This window comes from Zalophus californianus, chromosome 14 (genome assembly GCF_009762305.2).
Source record: "Zalophus californianus isolate mZalCal1 chromosome 14, mZalCal1.pri.v2, whole genome shotgun sequence".
In the NCBI taxonomy this organism is placed as follows: Eukaryota; Metazoa; Chordata; class Mammalia; order Carnivora; family Otariidae; genus Zalophus; species Zalophus californianus.
In genome coordinates this window covers 43786090-43805389 of record NC_045608.1, presented here as the reverse complement: position 1 = coordinate 43805389, position 19300 = coordinate 43786090, and the positions used below count along the sequence as shown (strand labels likewise).

The following is a 19300-nucleotide window of genomic DNA, read 5'->3' as shown; positions in this document are numbered from 1 at the left end:
ATGAAGGTTTGTGGATTGTTTTTTTCCACACGATAAACTGTAAATTCAGCTTAGTGATAGTAGATAGTAGTTTTAAATAAGATAACGAAGAATATGAAAATGTTGATCTACATTACTTACTGGTAATTCCTTTGCTAGCTTTATTACCATGTTTTCGAGATATTCTGGCAGACTTTTAAATTGCTGATTGGTTGGCTGGAAGAAGTGAGGGCTTCTCCGTGCTAATAGTCTCAGGGCTCTCCAACCATAATTGGAATTGTTCACAGCCCTAGGAAAAGAAATGTCAGTCTTGTAATTTATGGTTTTTTATTTCTATATGCCTTCCAGTTAGTGTATAGAGTGTCACATGGCAAATTACATTAAGTAGCTGAAGGCACCATTCTTTTCATTCTGATCTTATTCCTAAAGAACCTCTGAGTGTGCAGTACACTTATAAATTAACACTAGAAACAGCAGAATCTGATGAGGCAGGTTCATATGCAGCAAACACATCTGAAAAGTTTAATACACATTTTACTTAATTTAAAAAGTCAATTAGTATGTGTATAGTAATAACTAGGTGTTCTGTGTGTAGGACAGTAAACATCTACGTCTTCAGAAAAAAAAAATTAATAGGCTTACTATATTCAGTGAGCTGATACCCATACTGGCAAAGCCACCTGCAGGTGTGAATTTCAGAATATAAGTTCAACACTGAGTTTTGACCATATTCAATCAATACATCATTCTCCATTTATATAAGCATCTCATTTTAGTTTAATTCCAAACTCAATGAATAAAAATGGTTCCAAAGCTAAAAGGGAAACCTCCAATAGCCACCCCAGTGAGCAGTGATACAGAGTGATACATAGTAAGATGAGAAATGGAAACCTCACAAATTCTAAAGATAATGTTCCAGAACCAGCCAAGCTGGAGAAGAATCCAGAGCACAAATTTACTCTGTGAATTTTTGCAAGTCATTTGGAAGATTCCCCCTAAGTTCTTAAGGGTAGCAACCTGGTTTATTTAGTCCTCCTCTTACAAATGAGCCTCTACTTTTAGCAAGTGCATAACTACTCCTACACTGGTCTTGCCAACTTAATGTCATGGTACAAGGCTTTGCCTGATCCGTTAACCAGCCTACCTCTCTGACACATTTCCATTTAAGCAGTTTGTCTTTTAAGCATTTTCAAAATTCCACCAGTTACACATACAAACTTTCTTACTCTCCAGAAATCCATACCATTCAGGTTCTTAAACCAAGGTTCGTGGAGAACTCTCATTCATTCAACAAATACTTGGTGAGCTGGGCACTCAGACCTTAGGGGTACCCTGAAGACTCGAGACACTACAATCTTGCAGTTAAGAGCAGGGCCCTGAGGCCAGAGTGATTTCCTGGCTCTGGCATTTACTAGATGAGAACTTCAATACATGATTCACCCTCTCTCCTCACTTTAACTGTAAAAGGGAGATAAGGGCAGTTTCTACCTTAGACGTATAGGTGGTAAGTACTTAGGGAGGACCAGACAGTGAATGTGGAAATGTGTTGGCAAGCATCATTACTATGGATAAACACAAGGTACAAGAATTTCACACAGTGGTAAGGGATAAGAAGAACATGAGAAATGGGAATTTCAGATAGGGAGGAGCTTCTGGGCCAGGGAAAACTGCCCTGAGACAGTATCTGAGAGGAGAGCAGAAGTGAGCCCACACCACAGGAATAGCTTGGGGAGAAGTGGAAAGACCTTTGAATTGAAGAACAGAAACCTGGCTGGTGTAGAGCAGAAAGAAAATGAACAAAGAGGAGACGTGATTGAAAGAGTAGGCAGCAGCCAGATGGGTCTTTTAGGTCCTGGTGAGTTTGGATTTCATCCTAATTTTACCAGGCAGTCACTGGAAGAGTTAAAGCAGGATATCAGACTTGTGAGTTTGAAGATCACAGTTCGCATGCTGGAGAACTGACCAGAGCATCATTAGTTAAGAGATCACAGTAACTAACTCGTAACTAGTCACAAGGTCACACGAGTCAGAGCACTCTATTTCCTGTGTGCTAGCTACATGTCCTGTGTGGCTCAAAGTGAATCCTCTTATTTTATCCTCAGAATAACCTCATGAAATGGGTATTACACTATTTAGCAATGAGAAAACAAGCAGAAAGGGGTTATAGTAGCCCTAGACGCCTAGCCAGTGAGTGACAGTGTCTTGGGATTGGAACCCAGGCAGTCTGATAAGAGGGTCCTTGCCCTTAAATGATGACACCAAAATGCCTATTTAAAACCATGGGGCTGGGACTCCTGGGTTGCTCAGTCGGTTAAGCGTCTACCTTCGGATCAGGTCATAATCCCCGGGGTCCTGGGATCGAGTCCCGCATCGGGCTCCCTGCTCAGCGGGGAGCCTGCTTCTCCCTCTCCCCCTGCCTGCAGCTCCCCCTGCTTGTGCTCTCTCTCTCTCACAAATAATCTTTAAAAAAATAAAATAAAACCATGGGGATGGGGTGCATGGGTAGCTCAGTCAGCTGAGTGCCCAGCTCTTGGTGTCAGCTCAGGTTATGATCTCAGGGTTGTGAAAGTGAGCCCAACGTAGGGCTCCACCCTCAGCGTGGAGTCTGCTTGACATTCTCTCCCTCCGCCCCTCCCTGCTGGCACGCTTTCTCTCTAAAATAAGTAAATAAAATCTTAAAAAAAAAAAATCTTTAAAACCACAGGGCTGTGTGGTGTTGCCTAGAAGATTAGATGAAAAAGCTGAGACTGAGTCCTGAGGTTACTCCAAAATCTGGGAGCCAGCTGAGATGCAGTGAGGCAGGAGTGTAGTTTAATGGATGTCAAGAGAAGAACACATTACCTAAGGAAGGAGAGACAAGTGGTGAATGCTGCTGGGAGGTCAGAAAAAGATGCCATGACCTTGAGGAGCACTATTTCAATGGAGGGATGGGGAGGCCACCCAGTGGCAGTGAGCTGACAAGAATGGGAGGTGAGGAAATGAAGGCAATGGTTATCAACACGTCTCGGGAGAGACACTGATTTGAAGGGGAAAAGAGGACTGTTGGGAGGGAGGTAGGAGGCCCAAGGCATTGTTCTTATTTTTCGAAACAAGTGTGATTCTACTTCGTGTTCGTCAGTGGGCATGGTCACTGAAATCAGGAGTGTGCACTAATGTGAACTTGGTACATAAATTCACCTAAGAGGAAAAGTACTACCCTATCAATGGTCTCCCTTAGTGTTCTAATGTACATACAATTCCTAAAAAAAATACTGTAGAATGTTAGCGCATAAGAAACACTACTTACTTGTATTCATTTTCAACCATGTTTTCAGGGTCTGCCTGTTCAATGGCTTCCTCAAAGAATTCCTCCAAAGTTGGCATGTATTCCCTGGGTGTTAAAAAACAACTAGTGAGGATCATGTGTGTTCGTTCTTAATAATAAAATACTCCTAAAACAGTGGCATTGAAAGATTCTAATTATGACCCACACTTGAGTTAGTTACATTACTTAGGAACCCAGATTTTTAAGGGGGTAAATGACTCAAAACTGAACTTCTCAAAGAGGACCATAGAGGGGCAGTTCGGTGCTACACTGTGTCATATACTATACTCCATGTAACCTAACGGTCACTGGGCTCCACACTAATATTACTGGTCACACGGACGGCTGGGGCTTTCACAGCATTTGAACTTCCCCAGCAAGGAGGAAAATGTCACATCCAGTGTCCACATCCAAGAATGTTTTTTCCTTAAGCCAGAATTAATAAAACCCACACTAATAACCAGACCATACTGAGATTTAAAGAGTTTAACTGTGAGCTTATTTTAGGTCACTCCCATGACAGCATGGTTGGTTTTTAATTGGATCTTTCTGGAATTTGGTTTTAGAAATAAGATTTTGGTAGCCAAGCAAATAAACAAGATCCAAGGGTCTGGTTAGAAGACAAGTTGACTAACACTAGAAAAATGGGCTCTGTAAGGAAAACTCAAGCACCCAATCTTACAACTTTCAGTACAATAACACACTCTCTAACTGGTAAACATAAGAGGGCTGGAAGGTTTCCTTGGAGTTTACCACCACTCTTTTATATGTCACGCTAGACAAAGCAAGGTGACACTAAAATCCCAACCATACTATCATTGATCAGTGTTTGGAACCATTTATTAGTTTAAAAATTACTATACAGTTGACCCTGGAACACCACTGAGCTTGAGCTATGTGGGTCCACACTTATTTGTGGATTTTTTTCGATATAGTACTCTAAATGTATTTTTTTCTTATTTTAATATTTTCTCCAGCTTTCTTTAGTTAAGAATACAGTATATAATACATATACAAGATGTGTTGATATTTTGTGTATCAATCATATCACCTGTTTATGTTATCAGCAAGGCTTCCAATCAACAGTAGGCTGTTGGGGAATCAAAAGTTACTTGTGCATTTTTTACTGTGTGGGGGTTGGCACCCCGAACCCTGCGCTGTTCAAGGGTCAACTATACAGTGATCAATCAAGACTAATTAACAGAATGAACCTCCCAGGCACTGCCATATCTGACTTTTACAAACTACAAATACAACTCTCCTCTCCGATCTCATTCTCTTTCCCCAGAGGTGGCCACTCTTCAGAAATTGGTATTTATCACTCCCGTTTTTTTTTTAACTGAGCGTATACCGTTTTGAAGCTTTTCAAACTTTTATAATGGAACCATGCTTGTACCTTCTACAGCCCTGATTTTTCTGAAGTACGCCTGTCTGATACAGTAGTCCTCAACCTCATTCTGGTGCCCGATGTACAGCGGTCCGCTACACGAACGTGTCACACGTTATCCATTCTTCCACTGATATTTAGGTAGTTTCCCCATTTTTGCTATGACACTGCTAAACGAACATTCTTGTACCTGTCTCATTTGTGCAGGTGAACTAGTTTCTTTAGACATTATGGTGTTCAAACTTCCCCTACAACTCACAGTAAGGAATTAATTTTATATTACAACCCAAAACACACACATAAATGCAAGCATGTGTATCAAATGTAAGTAAAGCTAACGTTTCACAAAAATATATTTTCTATTTCCCTAAAAAAAAAAATGTTGGTGGCAACTAATAAACTGACTTCACAAATCACTGATTCTCAACCTGAAGTTTTAAAGGAATTACTTTAAAGATCAACCAACCCAGGAGTGGAATTGTTAGGACGTAGAGTATGCACATCTTTGACTTTTAGTTACTGCCAAATTGTTTTCCAAAGTGGCTGTACCAATTTAGGCTCCCACCAGCATCACTGGCAAATTATTTATTAAAATTAACATGTAATGTATTTGTTTCAGGGGTACAGGTCTGTGATTCATCAGTCTTACACAATTCACAGTGCTCACCATAGCACATACCCTCCCCAATGTCTATCACCCAGTCACCCCATCCCTCCCACCCCCCACCGCTCCAGCAACCCTCACTTTGTTTCCTGAGATTAAGAGTCTCTTAATGGTTTGTCTCCCTATCTGGTTTCATCTTGTTTCATTTTTCTCTCCCTTCCCCTATGATCCTCTGTCTTGTTACTCAATTCCTCGTATCAGTGAGATCATATGACACTTGTCTTTCTCTGATTGACTTATTTCGCTTAGCGTTAATACCCTCTAGTTCCATCCACGTCGATGCAAATGGTGGGTATTCATCCTTTCTGATGGCTGAATAATATTCCATTGTATATATGTACCACATCTTCTTTATCCATTCATCTTTTGATGGACATCTAGGCTCTTTCCATAGTTTGGCTATTGTGGACATTGCTGCTATAAACATCGGGGTGCACGTACCCCTTCGGATCCCTACATTTGTATCTTGGGGGTAAATACCCAGTAGTACAATTGCTGGATCATATGGTAGCTCTATTTTCAACTTTCTGAGGAACCTCCATACTGTTTTCCAGAGTGGCTGCACCAGCTTGCATTCCTACCAACAGTGTAGGACGGTTCCCCTTTCTCCGCATCCCTGCCAACATCTGTCGTTTCCTGACTTGTTAATTTTAGCCATTCTGACTGGTGTGAGGTGGTATCTCATTGAGGTTTTGATTTGGATTTCTCTGACGCCAAGTGATGTTGAGCACTTTTTCATGTGTCTATTGGCCATCTGGATGTCTTCTTTGCAGAAATATCTGTTCATGTCTTCTGCCCATTTCTTGATTGGATTCTTTGTTCTCTGGGTGTTGAGTTTCATAAGTTCTTTATAGATTTTGGATACTAGCCCTTTATCTGGTGTGTTATTTGCAAATATCTTCTCCCATTCTGTCGGTTGTCTTTTGGTTTTGTGGACTGTTTCCTTTGCTGTACAAAAGCTTTTAATCTTTTTTTTTTAAAGATTTTTTATTTATTTGACAGAGATAACGAGAGCAGGAACACAAGCAGGGGGAATGGGAGAGGGAGAAGCAGGCTTCCCGCGGAGCAGGGGGCCGGATGTGGGACTTGATCCCAGGAACCTGGGATCATGACCTGAGCCGAAGGCAGACACTTAACGACGGAGCCACCCAGGTGCCCCAAAAGCTTTTAATCTTGATGAAGTCCCAATAGTTCATTTTTGCCCTTGTTTCCCTTGCCTCTGGCAAATTATTCTTACCCACAATTCATACAAAATCCCGATGCATTTAAATTATTGAATTTCTTGGCTATGAAGCTGCCTGCTTTGGTTTTTAATCTGATGTTTCTAGTTACTACTGATGTTGAGTATTAAGATTTCCACTTTTGAAATTGTCTATTTCTTTGTCCATTTTTCTACTGGGTTGACTTCTCAGATTTGGCAGGGATCTAAATGTACTAATTGGCTTGCTAGCATTTTTAAAATTTTCCTAGTTTTTAAAAAAATATTGGTTTTGCTGATGCTATTATTTGTTTATCTTACCGATTTCCAGATTTATTTTACTTTCTTTGTAATTTACTTGGTTCAGTGTTACTTTTTTTTTCCAAGTTTTTATTAAATTCTAGTTAGTTAATTTACAGTGTAATATTAGTTTCAGGTGTAGAATCTAGTGTTTCATTACTTCCATACATCGTCCTGTGCTCATTACAAGTGCCCTCCTTAATCCCCATCACCCATTTAATCCATCCTGCCACCCACCTGTTCGTTCTCTCTAGTTAAGTGTCTGTTTTGTCTTTTTTTTTTTGTTTCCCCCGCCGTGTTCATCTGTTTTGTTTCTTAAATTCTACATATGAATGAAATCATATGGTATTTGTCTTAGCATAATACACACTAGCTCCATCCATGTTGTCGCAAATGGCAGGATTTCATTTTTTATGGCCAAATAATATTCCATTACAGACACACAAACATCTTCTTTATCCATCAGCGGATAGGTAGACTCTTTCCATAATTTGGCTTTGTAGATAATGCTGCTATAAACATTGGGGTTCGGTGCTGGATTCTTAATTTTAACTCTTAAGTTTATAGACATTTAAGGTCGTAAGTTTTCTATTTCTCAAAAGTTTAAACCTATAATACATTTATCAGTTAATTCTGTTTTCTAATTTACATTATGATTTTTTTTTTTAAAGATTTTATTTATTTGAGAGAGAGCTAGAGTGAGAGAGCACAAGCAAGGGGAGCTGCAGGCAGAGGGAAAGGCAGAAGCAGATTCCCCACTGAGCAGGGAGCCTGATGTGGAGCTCGATCCCAGGACTCCAGGATCACGACCTGAGCTGAAGGCAGCCGCTTAACCGACTGAGCCACCCAGGCACCTCCTTATTCATTAATTATTTCCACCTGTGTCTAGTCTACTATTTAACATGCCTATTAAATCTTATAATTCGATGACTATATTTTCTTATTGCTAGAATTATTACTTGTTTTTTCAAATTTGCTTGGTCCTGAGAGTGTCCTCTTCCTTTTAAGTTTCAATTCCTTGTTTTATGTCCTTAACTATCTTAAATATACTTATTTTAAGCTGTATTTACTTGATGGTTATATTAAGTGGTTGTCTAACTTCTGTTGTTTGTTTTGTTTGTTCTATCCCCTGATCCTTTCTCATGGTAGATTGTTTTCTTGAACGTTTTAAGTTCAGATGGTTGAGTACCTTCAGACTTTTATCTATAGGATCCTTGTGTGGCTTAGGTTGAAGGTGTGACCTCCAGAAAGCTTTGTATCATCACACTGAGACATCTAAATTCACCCCCTTAGCGAAGGGGTTCCTTTACACTGCTGGTAGTATAAATTTAAACTGGAGGACTCCATGACAGCAGACTTGTGGTTATAATTTCTCCGGGTGTACTTTTCTCCTTTTCACCCATACCCCAGTTAGAAGTGGACAAGCTTGTTTCCTGGGCCAGTGATCAAGTCCTTCCTCCCCAGTCTGCTCTTCTTTTTATGTTTAGTGTAGTGCTTCAAGGGCTTCAGATTTATTCAAAGGAAACTCAGTTACAAATCTGTGCAGGCCCAAGGCCTTACCTTCTGACCTTTTGTGGCTCTTAAAACCTAAGTTCCCTGGTTCCCCAAAGTGGGAAGCATCTGCAAGCTTCCCAGCTAGAAGCAACCATATTGGCTCATACTTTGGTTTTCAGTTCCCCCTTCTTTTGTGAATTCATATTTTTCTGTGATTTCTAAAATTATTTTATCAACATTTCTAGGTGTTTCATGGTGGGAAGCCATATTCTGCTATGCCAAAGTCAACCATAATAAATTAATTTCATTCACTTAACATTTGAGAAAAGCAGTACCTCATGTGAAACATTTTAAACTTGCCTTGTCTCTGATTTGCAAGCTTCCATATTATCAGGACAGAGATTCCAAAGCCTTGTTAACTCCTCACTACAAAACAGACACATAAATAAATACATTTTTAATGGACATCATCCTCATATGCCGTAAAGTTGTAAAAACACTTAAATAGTGAATTTTTAGGTGGTGATAGAATGAGTTTTAATTTTTCTCCATTAATTTTTGGTATTTGGCAAGTTTTCTATAGAAGTATATATTTAATGATACAATCCTTTTTTTTTTTTTAAACATTCAAGCAGAGTATAGAGCAATGAATAATTAACTGGAAGGTAACAGAAATTGAAGGATTATGGTACCTTGCAGCAACCAGAAGTGAGCTGGATCAATCTAACAGTGACTGTATTGTCTATGACATGGAAAACGTGGAACAGCCTAGAGCCATGGATTTGGGAAGCAGGAGACAAAATGGAAGCTTATCTTTCTGCATGAATTCATGTAATGGGCCCTTGAGACTGAGAGCGTGTGGTCTGTTTTAATCATCTATGTATGTACCAAACACCAAAAACACGAAAAACACATACACTGGGGAGCTCTTACAGTAACATCTTCAAACTATTAAAAAAACGAATACCATCCCACATATGGAGACAGGTTAACCTACTTTCCCATCAGAATCTTTTTGTTGGGTCCTTTCCCTAGGAAGTCCTCTGGTGCTGTTCTCTTGCGAGCTACTCTTGTCGGCTTGGTGTCTGATGTTCTGTGGTGAATGAAACAAACTGGAATTACAAATGGATAGCACACATAAAAAGTGTTTAATGTAAAAGAAAATTCAATTATTGTTTTCTTCCTATAAAAATATAAAAGCTTCCTATTATTATAGAACACTCATCAGATAGAAGACAAAAATGCCACACCAGGGGACAAATTACAAGGAGTGGGTATATAGCATTTTTTTCAATAATAATAATTTGTTCTGGGAACTTAATGATAAGAAATCTGAGGTGAAAGATTCAACTAGAAGTAAATCAAAATGGTTGTATGCTTACAGAGTTCAACCTATACTTTTTAATACGAAATATATACATATATACTTCTATACATCATGTAAAATAATCACGTCAAACTGTATTTTGAAATGCCTTTCTTCTCATAGTGCTTGGGTATATATTTACCTTTCTTTCACAAAACTTGGGCAGCCTTCATTTTTCCATGAGTTCCAGTTTTCTTCAGTGTTTAATATATGCTGGAAAAAACAAAGACATTACATTTGTATAATGAAGGCCTTTGAAATTCTATTTGGTGCTAAGAAGACTGTAAATATAAAACACATACCTCTACCATCTTTGAAAATCGTTCTCCATCGGGGGGGTTTTCAGATAGTAGCTGTGATTAGAAAGAATATACTAAGCTTTCAACAACTTTCTGCATCATAGGAGTGGTTTGTAGGCAGAGGACCAAGAAGTGTTCGTGGTCTTGTACCTGAGCTTAACTTTATCCTTATTTTCCTATTTGGGGCTGAAACAAAGAAAATTCTAAATTTCCATTTTGTTCAATCATGGGTTTGTTGCATGTTGAACTTACTTGATAAACTGATTTTGTAGTATCTTCAATCCAGAGTGATTGCTCATCAGTTAAAACATAGTTTGAACTAGGAAAAAAAACAATAAAAGCATGCTTGAGTTATAGCAATGTATATTCAATTTTAAGGCTTATATAATGTCTTATAAAAACCCAAGGCATGTAACAGATAAGTTAACCATACTAGTGTCAAAAATTACCAAGATAAGAACAATCACAAATGAGGGGATTATAAGAGAAAATTCTTGCACTTCATTTAGGATTGTTAGAATTGAAGACACAAAGGTGGATGAGGGAGGATGACACTCTTATCAGTCTGATTAACTATGAACAGAGCAATGAGTGTTTCCTAAAATAAGAAATTTAATGTGGAATGAAAACCTCTGAGACAATATTAACATATTCCTCTCCATGTTGCACATTCAGATATATTCCTTTAAAAGGCAATCAAAACACAATGAATAAAAAACTCCCAAACCTTAGAGAAAGCTGAAGGCAGACCCAAAGTGTTAATGGGTGCCTTTAATTCAGCTCTCACTAGCACTGGATGCTTTATAGCCAGCCAATAATAGTGATAGACTACTGTGCCAGGATCTGAGCACTTTGGACACATTATTCATTTAATTCTCAGAATGAGGATGTGTGCGTATTAAACAGAGACCATACAGATAAAGCTTGAATTCAAACCGAGGTCTGGCTCCAAAGTCCTTGATCTTCCTACCATGCTATATTAAAACTCAACAACAGAAGGATAAGAAATAACATTTTGAGTACTTGCTATGTGTCATCTTAAAAATCACAAGTCTGAAACAGCTAAATTGCACTGAGTCATGAAAGTGGGATTCAAAGCCAGCAGGTAGTAAAGGCACGTTTTCCACACAACTAATAAATGCAACATTGCTTTGCAAACTTAAAAATGCCTTTGAGTAATGGTGAACTTGACTTCAGTTATGGGTAGGATAAGAGGAAGTGGTCTATGCTACAGGTGGAGGTACTCAGGAAGTAGAGGAACTGATGAGGTTTTCTGAAACCCCAAAGAAACTGGAACTCCTCTGTTCTTCCAAGATTTACTTCACTTTTTTGAGTTGTAACGTCCTAGACCACTCCACATCTCGTGAGAGAAGTCTTACAGGCTTAGTCGTCCAATCAGGTTTGGAGAAGGCCTGGGTGAGGTGAGCGGGGTAATGGTAGAAGTCTGGAACAGAGATGCACCCACACATCTGAGGACCCCAGGAACCCCAGTGCTCAGCAGGAGAGACTTCCACTGACAGTAGATATAGTCAACACCTTCTCTCTGAAATAAATATCCTAACATCTAGAATCTCTAACAAAAGCCCCTGATTCTCTAGTGTTGCTGCAAAAGGAAGGTTTCAGGGATGTGACCCTCATGCATTAAATGTGTCTGATACATAAAAAAAATATATCAGTACGTGAGTCCTCTTTTAGAGAGGACTGTTTAGAAATCATTTACTACCCATATTAACTTACCTTTTGAATTTGACCTGCCCCTTAAGATACTGGAATAAAATGAGATACTGCAACAAGATGTGTCGACGAAAGTTACTGTCACTCAGTTGTAAATCCATCAACTAGTTGAAAAACAAGCACACACACACAAACACAAAACACAGTAAATTCAAGTTTTGCCTAAAGGTACAGGTTATGCTAGTACAGAAAGGAAAGATTTTAATTAAAAAAAAAAAAAAAAAAAACGTTCACGGAGGGCTGAGTATGAGGCATTACTGCACGGGCCCTAGGACACTGGAGCAAAGGCTTCAGATTTTTTAACCATTTTATCCCATGAGAAATTTAAATGGTGGTAGATAGCACTATTACATCTGTGGTCCTGAAGTCAAGACAAAGCAAAGCAGAAATATACATAGGTAAAAGTATGGCTGCCACTTGCTCACACAGAAAGCAACAATGGCCAGAGCGGTCCATACACAGGTAACAAGGGATGCTGCTCATTTCTGTAGCCCTACGAAGTGCCTGCAACAGAGCTGGTGCTCGGTAATAAACAAGGAATTAAAGTGAAAAAATCATCTGTGAATTAAGTGGACCATTTCCTTGTATTTTAGAGAAAACTATCATATTTGTATTATCACAAAATCTGCATTAGAAAGGACTTGAAGGTCCCTTATGAGGAAGTTCTTCAACAACTGTGCCCCGAGGTGATCAGGAAGAATGGCCTCCAGCATTAAGGCTGATTATGTCCCCAAAGCACTGCGGAACGCTGGAGTCCATATCCACAAACGTGTGCTGCTTCGGCCTTCCAGAGCTAAAGCAACAATGGCAAGCTGCCTTATTTTAAATGGATGACCAACCTGTACGATGCCCGAAAGCCCTAGGAATGGAATCCAGTTGAAGGTCCCAAGTTCCTTTGGCTATGTTTCCATTACCCAACATTCACTAGCCACTTCTTCCTTTTTAAACGTCATTGGCCTTCCAGTCTGCTGTGCCTCCCCTTTCAGGATTGACTCTGATTCCGTTATTTACCAGATTAACTACCTCATCCCAAATTGAATGGCACAACTCCCCAACTTCCTTTCCTGCAACTCCTGGGTGACTTCATCATCTCCACCCAGGCTCTCAAGTTCCTTGACAGTTCCACAGACAGGCATAGCCTCTACTGTGGCCCCGCTGCCATGGCCAAAAGCTCGAGCACAGCTGCCCCAGCTCTGAAACCTTCAACTCACAATCCTCTCACTATAGCCTCCTATTCTTCCAGTCTCACTCAGCTGTCCCAAGACCTGACTGAGACCTTCAGTCCCTTGAACCCTCTATTTCTACCTGTCAGTCCCCTTCTGTTTTTACTGTAACCCTATTTTGGTTGAGATAAGGGGTCAGCAAACTTTTCTTAGACAGTAAATATTTTAGGCTATGTGAGCCAAGGGGCATATTATAAGATGTTACACAGGTACTTTTGTAAACATTAAAATGAAAAAAAAAAAAAAAAAAACACAACAAAAGAAGCAGTGGGCCAGATTTGGCCTGTGGCTGCAGTAAGCTGACCCCTAGTCCTGAGTTTTTGGTTTATCTCTTTAACCACTCTGTCGCCAACTTCCTCAACACCTTTGTGCCACACTTCTGTCACATCTACGGTGCAAACTGGCAACCCCGGATCAAATTAAGTTACTCACCTTCTATCAACACTAAGGCTTCCCATGCAGGCTGCAGGTGGAACTGCCTGAAAGAGAATACACACCATACAGCTCTGCAGATGGTAGCACCTCTATGCTGCTGCCTCCAACTTCAAACTCTGGTCTCTACTTGGCGAGCTTTCTCTATTCTCCAAGGCTCTTATTCTCTGCTCTGCTCCACAGCAATTACTGCAAATCCTTTTCGACTTAACACAAACATTACTTAACTACCCTCTCACTCTCAGTACATAACTACTGACATCTTCAATGAGAAAAAATTCATTAAACTGGAGTTTTAGCTTCACGCACATCCTTGCTTCCTCTGTCTTGACATCTTCATTGCTAAAGGTAACCCTTCCATCTGGACATCCCAATCTCCCTACGTTAACTGGGACCCATCAGTTAACTGTCCTGGTGCCTGTTATCTCCCACCCTTTCTTCTTTCCAAGCTCTTTTCCATTAGCATTAAGTAACTTCTCTCAAAGAGATCCTCAGCCTCCCCGCATCCTCCCTGAACAGCCAAACTTCTTCAAAGAACTGGCTATATTCACGGTTTCCAATTCATCCCTCAACCTGCCAAAATCTGTGGCTTCCTGGTTCACCAATTCACTGACAGTGTTTTTGCCAAGATCACCAATGACTTATTTGTTGTTAGATTCAGTTGAACAACCCTCCCTCGCCCACCCAACCCGGCCCCATGAACAGTCCCCCCCCCCACTCCTCATCCTACTTGATATGCTTGGATTCCATTGAGGTCATACTTTTCTACTTTTTCTCCAATCTCACTGGCTACTCTTCAATCTTCTTCCTCTTCCCTAACTACCCCACCCCTTAAATTTAATTGGTTTTCTTGAGGATTCAGTCTGAGGTTTTCTTTCCTTTCCTGTCTATATTTTTCCTTGAATTAACACATTTAAGCTGGTAACTATACTATATACCAAATCTATACTCTCAACCTAGATTGTGTTCCTAATCTCCACATCTGTATACTTAAAGAAGCTACTACATATCTCTATTTGAATGTTCAACTGACACTGGATCAGATTTCATATTCAAGGGAAAACACACCAGTTTTCCCGACAAAGCCTGCTCTTCTCCACTGTTGGCTAATTCAGTAAGAGGCTCCACCATCCATTTGCCTAGGCAACTCTAGGAAGACTGCCTGGAAAAAGCACCACTATATACCACAGGAGTAAATCTCTAGTTGGAGTGCGCAAGAAGAAAGAAACAGGAGATACCAAGGCTCTAAGCCCAGTAAGAAACTGGCCTGTCTGAAGACCGTAAGCAGTTCAACCAGTTGGGAGTGAGGATAAACAAGCCTCCTGGCTTGAAGAAATGGGCTGAAGTGGCTAGGCACTGTGTAAGAACTCTTCCTTTATCTCAGGCTTTAAGTCCCCCCACATTTATTTATGTTGGAAGATAGTTTTTGATGGGAACAATGGACTGAAAATAGGAGTCAACAAGACTGAATCAGAGGTGGGAAGGGACCAGTGTGATCATTCAAGCTAACTGCTTCACAGTATGCTTATGAAAACTAGGACCTCTGCAAGATCACAAGGCTAGTTTGTGACAGAGCTGAGACTAAAACTGACACACTCAACTGTACTCTTTCTTCCATAACATATATTTTCTAAGTTCTACTTTTCTTTGGTTATTTAAAAAAGTACACCATTTATATCATGCAATGGGTCAAATATTTCTTCGTTGTCTTTGTTTCTTGAACAAAGGCTTTTTATCATCCTTAGCTTTTACTGCACATCTCAGCTCAGGCCTCAGCATACCTGATTATTATTCTAAACCTAAAAAGGATCCTGCTAGTCTTCTTAGTTATCTTCATGTACCTTTCTGTCAATGAACTACATGTAAATAATATTCCTGGTAAAATTAAACTGAAGTATGAAATCTTCCATTTCTGTCACTTTACAGAAAGTACTTTAAAAATCTGTACTAGAAAAACTATTAAGAGCTTTCTCATTAAAATATTACTGATTTGCCATTAACACATTACCTGTATCAAATTAGGAAAATTTTAAATTTTTCATAAAATTTAAAGGTACATTTAAGTAATATATCCTTAAAGTACTCAAGTAAAGGTACAGTTAAGTAATATAACATTCATGTCCCCCTATCCAGTTATACATCAAATCCTAACATTTTTACTTGTTCCACATTTGTCAAATAAATAGTTATTACTGAAACTGGTGAAGCCTCCTCTGTAACCTCCCTCTCCCGCTCCCCCTCTTTCCCTCTACTATGGTAAATGCTACCATGTATATGGTGTTCATGATTCTCATGCATATTTTATACTATTACTACATAAGTAGGTATCTATAACATATTGAGGTATTTTGCATGTTTTCAAACTCTAATTACATATTATTCTGCAATAAGCTATTTTCACATGACATTATGTTTGAAATTTATACAACTTAATACATGTAGCACTAGTGCAGGGGTTGGCAAATTTCTGGAAAGGACCAGTTAGTAAATTCTTTTAGGCTCTGTGGATCATACGGTCTCCGTCACAACTACTACTTTCTGCTGTGGCCATGCAGAAGCAGCCACGGACAACACCTGGATGAATATACAGCAGCAGTGGGCTCCACTAAAACTCATTATAAAAACAGGTGGGAAGCCAGATTTGCCGACCCCTGCTCCAGTGAACCCACTTTCAGTGCTTTGTAGAACTCTACTGCATACTGTGATTTACCACTCAGTCTCCGGCTTATGAACATTCAGGTTGTTTCCAAACTTCCACTTACAAATATGTAATTTACAAATAATGAATCTTATGTATTTCCTTGTGCATGTGTATGATTCTCTAGAGGCCACATCTAAGAACAAAAGTTTTAATTTTGCTAATTATAAAATTGCTCTGCAAGTGGTTGTATCAATTTATACTTCAACCAGCAGTGTATCAAAGTGTCCTTTCCCACAACTTTGCCAATACCATTTATTGTCAGGCTTTTTTGGTTTTTGTCAATTTGGTAAGCGTGAAACGATCTCATCATTTCAAATTTTTTGGCTACTAGAGATGGTTAGCATCTTTTATAAGCTTTTCAGCTATTTAGGTTTCTCTAGCTGTAAGCCACCTGCACATACCATCTTTCCAGTTTTCCACTGGCTTGTTTTTAATGTTCAGAATATTAATCTTCATCATACAGGTGATAAATATCTTTTAGTTTGTGGCTGTCTTTTCAATTTGTCTATGGTATCTTTTACTATTCCATACTTTTACATTTTTATATTAAATGTATTGGTCTTTCCCCTCATGACTGGTGCTTTTTGTGACTCAAGTAATCTTTCCCTACTCCGAGTGTACATATTTTACATATACTTTTAAATGTTTCAAAGTTTTGCTTTTCTCATTTAGACTTTTAATTAACCTGGAATTGAGCTTTGTGCATATAACAAGGTATGAACTGGATTTATTTTTTTCCATATGGATGACTTGTCCAAGCAACATTTAATAAGAATAATCCATCTTTTCCTTGCTAATTTGTAATGTAACTTCTTTTGTGTATCAAACTTTCTACAGTTTGTGCTTTCTAATGTTCCAATGTTTTTCCTTCTTTATACTGTACTAATATTTACTTCACTGTTTTAATTATTAGACCTTTACGGGTTTTAATCTCTGATAGAGCAGTTGTTTCCAACTTCTTCCGATTTTTCTTACTTCCTCTTGGCTTTTTCGTAAGAACTGTAGTATCAACTTTTAAAGTTACCTCAAAATTCACATTTGAATTTGATTCAAAATACACTAAATTTATGTGGATAAATGGCACTGGGTTTTCCTATAAGTGTACTCATACCTCTCCATTTTTCTAATTTTCTCCATGGCATTAGTTTTCATTGCTAATTTGACTTACATTTTGTAATTGGTTACTTGTAGGAACACCATTGATGTTTCTCTTGTAACCTTGCTGAAGCCTCTGTAATTCTACTAACAGTTTGCTGGTTCTCCTGGATTTTCTCTGTAGACAATTATATTGTCTTCGAATAGGGACAGTTCAGTTTTTTCTCTTCAGTAATTATAGCTCTTATTTTTCTTACTGAAATGACTAGGTCCTCCACTATTATGCTGAACAGAAATATGGTTAGTAGACATCCATGCCTTGTTCTTGAATTTACTAGGAGTATTTCTGAAAATTAGATCATTATGTATGATACTTGCCACAGGGTTTTGATTAATTCGTTTAGGTTAAGAAAATCCCCTTCCACTTCTGATTTGTTTTTGTACTGAATATTAGATTTTACTGTAAGAATTTTCTTGCATCTGAGATGACTGTATAGTTTTTAAATATTTAAACCTTTAAACCTTAAGGCTGTTAATTTGGTATTAATCTTTCTGATGTTGAACTTACATTCCTAGGATAAATCCTATTTAGTCTCTACTTAAAAAAAATAACTACTTTAGATTTGTTGAGTTAAAAAAATTTTTTTTCATCTCTATTTGTGAGATTGATATATATACTTTTTTTCCTGTTCTATCCTTATTGGGATTTTAAAGTTACATCAATCTCATATTAAGGACCTGGCTGCTTTTCTTCTTCTAACCTCTGAAAATTTTCACTTACAGTAAGAATCGTCTATTCCTTGAACTGCTGATAATATGTGAGGAAAAAAATCTGAGCCTGATATCATTTGAAAGATGTCATTTCGACTACAATTTCTCTAATAGTTATTTGTTTATTCACGTTTTCTATTTCCTTGTGAGTCTGGTGATTAAATTTTTCTACAGAGTTACTATTTCATTAGATTTAAAAAGGTATTAGCAGAAGTTGTTCAGAATACATTCTCTTACATATTTTCAGTATTTCTGTACTTTCAATTATGCCCATTTTTATTATTTATTAATCTTACTAATATTGTTTACTGGTACCTTTTCACTTTTTTTGTCAGGCCTGCTCTATACAATTTTTATAAAACTTGTTTCTATACAATTTTTCTTTAAAAAATGGCTTTTGGTTTTACTAAAGTGTTCTATATTTTCTTTGTTCTACTTCATCAATTTATGCAATTATTATAGTTACCTTCTACATTCTTAAGATTCTGTACCTAGCTTCTTGAACGGTATTCTCAATTCATTTGTCATACTTAAATTTTCATTAATGCATTTAAAGCTGTAATTTACTCTTCTGACTTTATTTGTAACCCACACATCTGACATTTAATACAGTTTTGCTATACAATATCTTTATAACAAATACAGAGTTTCCATTTTGATTTCCTCTTCAACTCCTGGGGAAAGCTTTTCATGTTTCTATTTATTTACCTCCTTTTAAGCCATCCTTTTGATAATTCTAATTTAACTGCACTATGGCCAGAGACTATGTTCTGCATGATAAAGAATCTTTCAAATTTGCTAAGATTTCCTTTATGCCTAGTACACAAATTTTGTGAATGTTCCATATGTATTCAAACAGAATAATTACCTCTATTTGTTGTGTACCGGTTTCCAAATATACTACAATAAGCTTATTACTTTTATTGTTCAGATCTACCATACACTTCTTAATACTGGTCTGCTTGATCCATCAGTAAATCAAGATTATTTTGGTTGTTCAAATCTTCCATATACTTGGGGCGCCTGGGTGGCTCAGTCAGTTAGGCAGCTGTCTTCAGCTCAGGTCATGATCCTGGGGTCCTGGGATCGAGCCCCATGTCCGGCTCCTTGCTCAGTGGAGAGCCTGCTTCTCCCTCTCTCTCTGCCTGCCACTCTGCCTACTTATGCTGTCAAATAAATAAATAAAATCTTAAAAAAAAAAAATCTTCCATATACTTACTAATTTTTAGTCTGCTCAACCCATCAGTGTTGATGAAGGCACTTTAAAATAACCCATTATAATTGATGATCTGCCAACTTCTCATAATTTTACAAGTTTTTTCTTTTTTTTTTTTTTAAAGATTTTATTTATTT

The 19300-nt window shown here is 38.2% G+C and overlaps 1 protein-coding gene across 2 annotated transcripts in view; it reads right to left on the bottom strand.

Annotated features, from left to right (window-relative positions):
• The window catches only part of THOC1 (THO complex 1), a 54018-nt gene that overhangs the window by 1634 nt on the left and 33084 nt on the right, over positions 1 to 19300 (bottom strand). For both annotated transcript variants that reach the window (XM_027575283.1, XM_027575282.1), the window contains 8 exons: positions 11729 to 11829; positions 10244 to 10310; positions 9995 to 10045; positions 9835 to 9905; positions 9324 to 9419; positions 8687 to 8752; positions 3266 to 3349; positions 121 to 268 (listed from right to left, as the gene is read on the bottom strand). In XM_027575283.1, the coding sequence (XP_027431084.1) occupies positions 121 to 268; positions 3266 to 3349; positions 8687 to 8752; positions 9324 to 9419; positions 9835 to 9905; positions 9995 to 10045; positions 10244 to 10310; positions 11729 to 11829 (684 nt within the window). The remainder of the gene's footprint in view (positions 1 to 120; positions 269 to 3265; positions 3350 to 8686; positions 8753 to 9323; positions 9420 to 9834; positions 9906 to 9994; positions 10046 to 10243; positions 10311 to 11728; positions 11830 to 19300) is intronic.